The sequence below is a fragment of the Lissotriton vulgaris genome, chromosome 11 (assembly GCF_964263255.1).
Source record: "Lissotriton vulgaris chromosome 11, aLisVul1.2, whole genome shotgun sequence".
Taxonomy (NCBI): domain Eukaryota; kingdom Metazoa; phylum Chordata; class Amphibia; order Caudata; family Salamandridae; genus Lissotriton; species Lissotriton vulgaris.
This window is the reverse complement of record NC_141699.1, coordinates 386,548,438-386,557,118: the sequence shown is the minus strand read 5'-3', so window position 1 is coordinate 386,557,118 and position 8,681 is coordinate 386,548,438. Positions and strand designations below refer to the sequence as shown.

Genomic DNA, 8,681 nt, shown 5'->3' with positions numbered 1-8,681 from the left:
CTTTGGACACTTTTTAAACCACTCACGTTAATATTCCACTGCACATATAAAAGAAAAAATACCCGCTCCACTGTAATCAGGTGTCGAAGCACACCCTATTGGCACTCAGCCTTCGGGCTGGGACCCCGATGATGAAGCATGTCACCAACCAGGTTGGTGAGTGAGGGTCTTCCTAAAGGACTACCCATGTCCCAGGTTGGTTGGGCACTACGTGCACCAAAATACAAATTTATATTCAGAGGCCTTTTGAAAGTCTCACGGGGGTACTCTTCCATTTGTTGTTGAAATAATTGACAGAGCCCCAGGCCACAGTGGTATTTGTCTGCAGGGCGGTCAATATATTGGAACGCAAGAAAGCGCTTGCAATGACGGCTCTGTTTAAAAGGGGAGAGGACAGCTACTGATCGGCTGAAGCTCTGGTTCCTGTTCTCGAAGTTGTGCTTAGGGAGAAGGGGTCTGGCCTGCCTGTTCCCCCAGCTTGAAGTAGGTGATAACCTCTGCTAGTCTGTCAGTTCGCTCGCATATGTTAATTCCCGTTATGACGAATAGAAGACAAAGGTAGTGTCCACTTCTCCTATGCTTGCAGCTGTGCCCCACTCTTTCTTCCTCTTCCTCCCTCTTTTCTGTCTGTCTCGCTCCTCCTCCCTTTCTGAATGAAAACCGTGACTCCAAGAAACAGCTGGTACCCTCTCTTTACTCTCTCTGAGTGACATAACTGTGGTATCGCGCTGGATACATTCTAGTGTTCAGCCTGTTGTCACACACTGAACACCCACCCACCACAGGCGTCATCAGTCAGATGACCCTGCTAAATAAAAAGGGCTGAGCACACGTGCTAAGGGCCAGTTAACTAACCATCTACACTGTCTCTGTGTCACCTCATTTTAGCAGTATGAGGACCTTGGGCCCACATACCACATTGGCGACGAGGGGGCTGTGCCCGTGCGTGCAGCAGCCCAGCAGAAGAAGAAAAGTGGGAGAGAGCTGCCAGGTGGTATCCCCCCCCCCCTGCATGAACGGCGCCAAGAGGCCCGCCGGGCGTGGGATGAACCCCGGCCTGTATGCTAATGAGAAGGTGACTGGGAGCCCACCCCGCACCTCTCGAGCCCGTTGTGAGCCGCCCCCTGCTGTGGCAGAGCCCTGGAGCAAGGAGCAGACCAACCGGAGCCCACCCGCATCGGATGAGCCCGGCCGGTGAAGTGACTGTGTGATGCCCAAGGAGTGGGCCGAAGGTGAGGAGCTGCGTGCAGGGAGACCCCGGAGAGAAGTGCCCCAGTGTGTAATGGAGCCAGTTCTCCCCAGCAAAGCAAACATAGACGGTTGGTGTCCCAGTGCGAGTTGGCAATAGGAAGAGGATAAGCGAGGGCATGCTGTTCCCTCCATGGCAGACAAGCAAAGCATGCTGCCTCCCCTCCCACAAACTTCCCCAGAGTGTGAAGGCAACTGTGAAGTACCGCTGCATGCAGCCACAGTGCTGAAGCAAGTGGAAGGCTGCTGGGGGCATGATACAGCGAGGGTCCCACTCAGGGAGGAAAATAACAATAAAGACTTACCAAAAGGTGTACGGGTGAAACACTGCAAGCAGTGGCCATCACAGAAGGTGCTCTTTCCAGATGGCAGTGAGCACGAAGCCTGCAACGTTGTGGGAAGCCGAGGACAGTGAAAGTAAGCCTGAGTAAAGCAACCCTGCCATCTAGTGGCTATTTCCCGGTACTGCAGGGAGGAAGAAAAACACACCTGCAACAAGCCAAGGAAATTCCAGCCCCAGCACAGGACCGACTGTTTGCAGCCCGTGATTGAAGGACACAGATCACCAGGGGCAGGAAAAGAAAGGCAACCCTGAACAGTGAGTGCATGGAGAGTGCCTAAGAAGACTGCCACGCCCAAGTGGCGCCAAGTCATCACACATCCTTTGAGGATGAAAAGGGACGGCCCAGGAACGCGCCAGGAGTGCAGGAACTCTACACAGTTGTGGGCAAGTTACCCAAACCGGTTGACAGCGCACCGAATTAGACTGAAAGGACAGGAACAGCAGCTACAAATCCAGGAATAAAAGACTCAAAAGAGCGCGCAGCAAGTGCGCCCAAGGAAGCACACAAAGAGTGCAGTCAGAAGCGTGCTGTAGCACTGCGACCGCAGAGAGACGAAGGAATGATTGCGCAGACAGCCAGAAGCCGACCCCCCAGTTGGTCGCAAGGGAGAAGCCGACCACCCCGCTGGTTGCCTGGATGAAGAAGCCGACAACCCAGTTGGTCGCAAGGAAGAAGCCGACCACCCAGTTGGTCGCAAGGAAGAAGCCAACCACCCAGTTGGTCGTAAGGAAGAAGCCGACCACCCCGTTGGTCGCAAAGGAGGAAGAAGCCGACCACCCAGCCTGGTCGCAAGGGAGAAGAAGCCGATCACCAAGTCTGGGCGCAAGGGAGAAGAAGCTGACCACCCAGTTGGTTGCAAGGAGGAAGAAGCGAGCCACCCAGTCTGGTCGCAAGGGAAAAGAAGCCGATCACCCAGTTGGTCGCAAGGAGGAAGAAGCCGACCCGCCAGCTTGGTCGCAAGGATGATGCTGAACTGCAAGGGGTCAGCGAGCAAAGAGATCTGAGAAGATATCTGTGAAGAAGAAACGGAGGAGATGTCCACGAAGAAGACCCGGAAGAAGACTGAAGCCAAGTCTGATAGAACCAACTAAATGTCAGAAGTAATCGAGTGAGAGAAGGTTGCCACAACAGGTCCAGCCACAGAGTGAAGTGAAGACAGTGTCCTAATGCTTGGACAAGCCAGAGGGAAACATGTGGAGTGCACGCTACATGGATAAGCCTGGTTAGAGCGAGCAAACAGATAGAAGACCAGACCTGGTCACGAAGGAAGGAAGAGAAGACCAATCCTGAGTGGCACGACGCCACGATGAAGGAAGAAGAGAGGAAAGGAGAAGAGCAAAGAGGTGTGCGTGACAAGACCAACTCAACACACACCAGAAGGGGGACACCCGATGGGGAAAGTGGAAAGATGCATGGACATCCGAATACAGTACCTGGAAAGCATCAACACCACCGGGAGTACACATCTACGTGCAAACCCGAAGGTCACCCCAACAGAAGATCACCGCCTGTTTGCCCACTGAAGAAAACCAACATTCTGCTATCACTATCCAGGTGCATCATCGCCAAGGAGCATCTCACGACCGTAGTGACTCCACACACGCCCCAAACAACCAGAGGTCATAGAGGTGAATCACCCAGGGACCTTCTGTGCACCCCTGTCAACCTACAGCCTGCCGAAGTCGAACACACCCGGCCATTGGAAGATCCACCCTTGGGGACTACACAAGACTTGACCGTGGCCCTGTTGGGAGTTCCGCAGTGACCCCTAAGCGCGGCCTACACAAAGGCCCGCACAGCCCACACGGTCACGTGGCAGTCCAGGGGACAAGGGCCTCAACGGAGTTCCCGTACGAATGGAGCCCGAGTAGGGGGAGATGTGTCGGCCGTAGCTCCACGTCAGGCATGGGAAGCATGGAGGTTACGGTTGAAGACTGGTCACCCACAAGACTGCCAGAGGAAGGTGCAGAACCCAAGTCCAGACGGCGCCCAGACAACGACGCCACCCTCAGGGGCTACATGAGCGACTTGGCTGTGAATCCGTTGGCAGTTCCTCAGTGACGCCTTTGTGTAGCTCACGCGAAGCCCCGCATGGACCATACGGTCCCATGACAGCCAGCAAGGAAGGCCATCCAAGAGGCTGCAGTGGCAAAGGAGTCAAGGCGAGAGAGGCAAGTCGGATGTCGCTCAGCAGTCTGGAGTAAGGAAGGTCACCGAGCACGTCACCCCACAGGAAAGCCTCTCTCACAGAGACCGTCTCAGAATCCAAAGTGGATTTCACCACAGCTCCAGATGCATCAACACCGCGAGACCAGGCCGGTCTAAAGAACATCGCCAAGGCGGGTGAAGGCATCCCAACCATGCGGTTCGAGACTCCGGGTCGTCCAGTGAAAGGAGACACCCACGAGAGAGGGGTATCCGTGAGAGGGATATCCTGCAACTGCAGATCATTTTGGAGACAGCCATCAGTTGGAGAAAACACCTCAACCAGGATTACACAGTGGACAGCAGCACATCAATGATCCACCAGCATTCCATCTATACTTTTCACTGACTGCGGTGTCGGAAGAAAGGAACTGTAAAGCACATTTCCACGGTGCAAGTAGAAAAGGAGCACATCCACAGGGCACCTGAACATGGTGCCAAGGAGAACTAATGGTCCCCACTGCAAGGATACCCTCGCCGGCAGATAACCAGCAGCGCAGAGCAGCGCAGAGACTATGTGGAAGTCATTTGCTTTGAGTTATATTTGGTTTGCAATTTTGTATTTTCTCCCACAGGTTCGGACTTCATTTTGTTTGGACCTTCATTAAAGTTTGGGAGAGATGTAGTATCGCGCTGGATACGTTCTACTGTTCAGCATGTTGTCATACACTGAACACCCACCCACCACAGGCGTCATCAGTCAGATGACCCTGCTAAAGAAAAAGGGCTGAGCACACGTGCTCAGGGCCAGTTAACTAATCATCTACACTGTCTCCGTGTCAACTCATTTTAGCAGTATGAGGGCCTAGGGCCCAAATACCACAATAACGAGGGACAGTCCGGTTTGAATATCTGAAGGAAAACAAAGTGTCTGATATTTGTAAAAGGAACGTTCTGTACTGAAATCATGTAATTTTATGATGGCTTCTTTTTGGTTCTTGCGCTATTGCAAGGTTTCCTCACAGGAAGAAAATTAATTGACCGCAATTGTTTTGGGGTATTTTGGAGAAATGTGAGAGAGTAAAGAGACACCAGTATTTCCTTGTAAGCAGCTGTCATGGGGAGTTTGACCCCATTGGAGTAGATCAATTTCCGCTTACCACTCAAGACACTTTGCATCTGGTGTTCAGCACAAACGTTTTGCCACAGTATCGACACAGCTGCCTTACATGGCAAACGGTTACTCAAAGTATTAAGACTGTCGTTACTCCGATAACAATGTTTTAAGGGTGGAGACGTCAGTCGGCCCTGTATTTGTGATGAGTGAGTGACCTGTATTATTGTTAACATCAGTGCAAAGCACACAAACGGCTTTTGTTGCCAGATTTGGCCATGATTGTAAAGTAAGAGTAACTGACAACCCTAATATATATAGATACGTGGAATGATTTGGGGCTTAACCTGGTAGTAAGGTGTTAAAGTGAAGTATTATACGTTAACATGATCTTTTACCAGTAAGCAAGCATTGTGGGTAGCTGTTAATTTCATTAAGCTGTAGTGATTATTTTTTTTTTTCTGCAAGACATTGTTTTTGATCATATTCTCTTAGGCTTGAAACTCCCTTGTTAACTGGTCACTTATGTTTCAGTTCGGAGGCGATTTAACATCGGAATAGTTTTTGAAAAATGTTATGGCTATATTTTTTTCAAAGTGAGATGCAGCCATGGTATGTTGTTAACTGGTACTAAGAATTATCAGTTCAATAATATTTTTTTTAGATCTTGTATTTTCAGTGATCTGACCACCAAAGGCCCTGCTTTTATATTAAAAACAGAGCTTTGGACTATACCATTCCCTGCTGAATATTTCTCTCCATATATTCCCATACCTGGCGTGTCACGCAGTTTGGTGCTCACTTTCCCTCCATGTTAAAGAACAGTAGATGTTTCAGCACCCAGGCTAATATGCTGCATTGGTAAATGCATATAAAGTCGCAAAGGAGAGCCCGATGCATTGCAAATGCTTGTTTTAATGTTTCTTGCTGTTTCTTCTGTCGAGCCTGTGAGGTGCGCATTTTTTAGAAGAACTGCTTTTTATCCAGGTGTCAATAAATACCTCATACAATCATAGAAGGCGTGGGATCCTGGCAGCTGCTTTCTCATCTTGAAGGTCCACTTTACATATTTTAGTCCTATGGTGCTCGGCTACCTTTCATTCGTTCATGCCACAGAGCACAAACTCTATGAAGTCTGAGACCAGAGGCAGAGACTTAGAGCAAGTGTCTATTTACAGCCCAGTCCTTCACCCCTCCTCACTCCCCTGCCAAGGAGAACCATGCAACAAAAAACACAGACCCGGTGTGTTTTTTCTTTATTCTGAAATGCCAATAGGACTGAGACAGTTTCAGTTGAGTCATTTTCAATTCTGAATGCGTTGGCTAAACATTAACATGACTTTCTCAAATCCCAATCCTTTTGCCTTTCTGAAGTCCTGGGGTGGTCGCTGCCACGTACGCCCCAGCTTGCTCTATTACATGTGATGGAGGGGATTGGGTGCTACATTTATAAACGGCACCTGCTCCTGCTGGGCCTCACATTGGCGAAACGTGACATTGCCCAGATGTGGAAAAATGCACGGGCGCCGACTGTAGCTGCCTGGAAAAACGGGCTGGATTTCAATATGGGGCTGGAGAGGCCAATCTTTGTAGCGCTCGGATGCCCGCATAAGCACTACAAAATTTGGAAGCGGTGGGCTGACTATAGGGGCCTGTGGCTGGACCCGCTGATTGAACCAGATGATGTTACAGTGGATTGAGGGAGTGGATGGGGCGGGTGGGCCTGGCTCAGGTGGAGGGGAGGGTGGTCGGGGGAGTGTGTGTGCTTGGTGTGCATGGGTCTTGGTGGTGGCGGCGCAATCTGGGAGGTGGGAGGGGGAACAGTTGGAGTTCGGGGGGTTGTTGCTCTTTGTAATACCGATGGTATTGCTTGTTTTGTTTTTCTCACAATAAAGGTCAATTACTGCCACTTAACTATGTAATGTGATACTGCAGTAGACTCTGGGATGCAGAGTCATGCGGTCTTTGTGCAACTTGACGAATAAAATTTGTTTAAAAAAAAAAAATCCCATTCCTTCACATAAACTTGCACCCATTATTCCCTCTTCCACTAACAAAGCCAACCTGCAAACATGGCAAATGGTGAGTGGGGCTGGGAGTGCGTTGCCAGTGCCAGAAAGATCTGCAACTCGATCTCAAGGAGAATGCATGTCATCTTTTGAAATAGCAAATAGTTGACCGCAGGTGCACTGGAATGCAATCCGCTCCGAAGAGTTGATGTGGCTCAGATTGAAAGTCTTAAATTCATCTGCATCAACACCATTATCTATAAAGACAAGAAGCATTCAACTCCACATAATTCAACACCACACAATTAAATATCACACAGTTCCACAACACACAAATGCACACCAAAGAATTCCACTACACAAACCATTTCAACATCTCATAATTCTGCACCACACAATTCAACTCTACATCATTCCACTTCATACCCCATAATAACAATGCATCAAATTTAACTCCACAAATTTCCAGTCCGCTCAATACCACATAATTTCCACTTCACATAATGCCACTCAATGCAACATAATTCCAGACAATGCCACAGCACACAATTCAACACCACACAATTCCATACCACAAAACATAATTAAACTCCACTCCATACTACATAATTAAACTCCAGATAAATCTACTTCATTCTATATAAACTCCACATAAATGTACTCCACACCATGGCACATAATTCCACTGTACATATTTTCACTCAGTGCCACACAATTCCACACAACACAGTTCAACTTCACACAATTCCATTCCACCCCAGAAAATTCCACTCCACAACCCACAATTCCACTGCACGCCACAAAAATCCAATCCACACCACATAATTCGGCACCACAGCACATAGTTCCACGCAATAAATGCCACTTCACAACACACAATACCATTACACATAAGTCCACTACACTTGATACCACATAATTACTATCCACAGAATTCAATTGCACACACTTATCCAGCATTTCTTATATTAGTTCACTTCAGGTCTTTCAGCACGGTTTCTTTACCATAACTTTCCAAAAAATCCAAACCACAAACACACTCTCCTCCTCTTCTTTCTGTGTCTCATGTGTACACAAGCGCAGCCTCTTTATGCGCCTATAACCTTCTCTCAACCTTCATTCTCTCTTTCTCACACTCTTTCTACTACTGTATCTAGAGTTCATTCACCACTTTATATACAAACTACCTATCATTCTCAAACTTACTTTCTATTTTATACAGCTCTCATCCTTATCTATTCACCCTGCCACATATTTCCAATACACAAATACACTACACACCACATAATTCTACCCCACACAATTTCACAACTAACAATTCCAATTCAAACCACATAATTCTACTACAAACAAGATACATCCACTCCACTACATACAAAAAACATAAGTAAAAAACAATATAATTTATAACGCAATTAGCTCAATTTTAACCAAATGCGAGACCAATTGTATTGCAAATGCATGTTTATTATTTTCCCAAGGCTGTGAAACACCTGGATTATTTGACATCTTGTTCCTTGATTCAGGAGGATCTACCTATCCTGAGTTGCCATTGTCCACAGCCTGAGTTTATTGTACACCGTCGAGTTCTGGGGTTCTTTCATTTCCACAGCTTGAAATAGGAAATGGCCTTCTGTATTTGAGGGTCAGTCCACAGCTCCAATTTGCTGGCCTTGCGACCCATGTGTGTACATAGGTAGTAATCCCGATGCAGCACGGACTCAAAGCTGCTCCCCCTGTTTTCTATACGGTGCCAGAAGAGGGTGCGTTTTCCGGAATCGTCATCCACATTGTCTGGAGCTTTTTCATGCGTCTGACGAG

At 48.2% G+C, this 8,681-nt stretch overlaps 1 protein-coding gene across 1 annotated transcript in view; it reads right to left on the bottom strand.

The window, feature by feature from the left end:
* Positions 1–8,308: 8,308 nt before the first annotated feature.
* The window catches only part of LOC147679834 (uncharacterized), a 104,874-nt gene continuing 104,501 nt past the window's right edge, over positions 8,309–8,681 (bottom strand). The window contains exon 7 of the mRNA XM_086943390.1: positions 8,309–8,673. Coding sequence (XP_086799516.1) covers positions 8,461–8,673 — 213 coding nt within the window. The 3' untranslated portion in view covers positions 8,309–8,460. The remainder of the gene's footprint in view (positions 8,674–8,681) is intronic.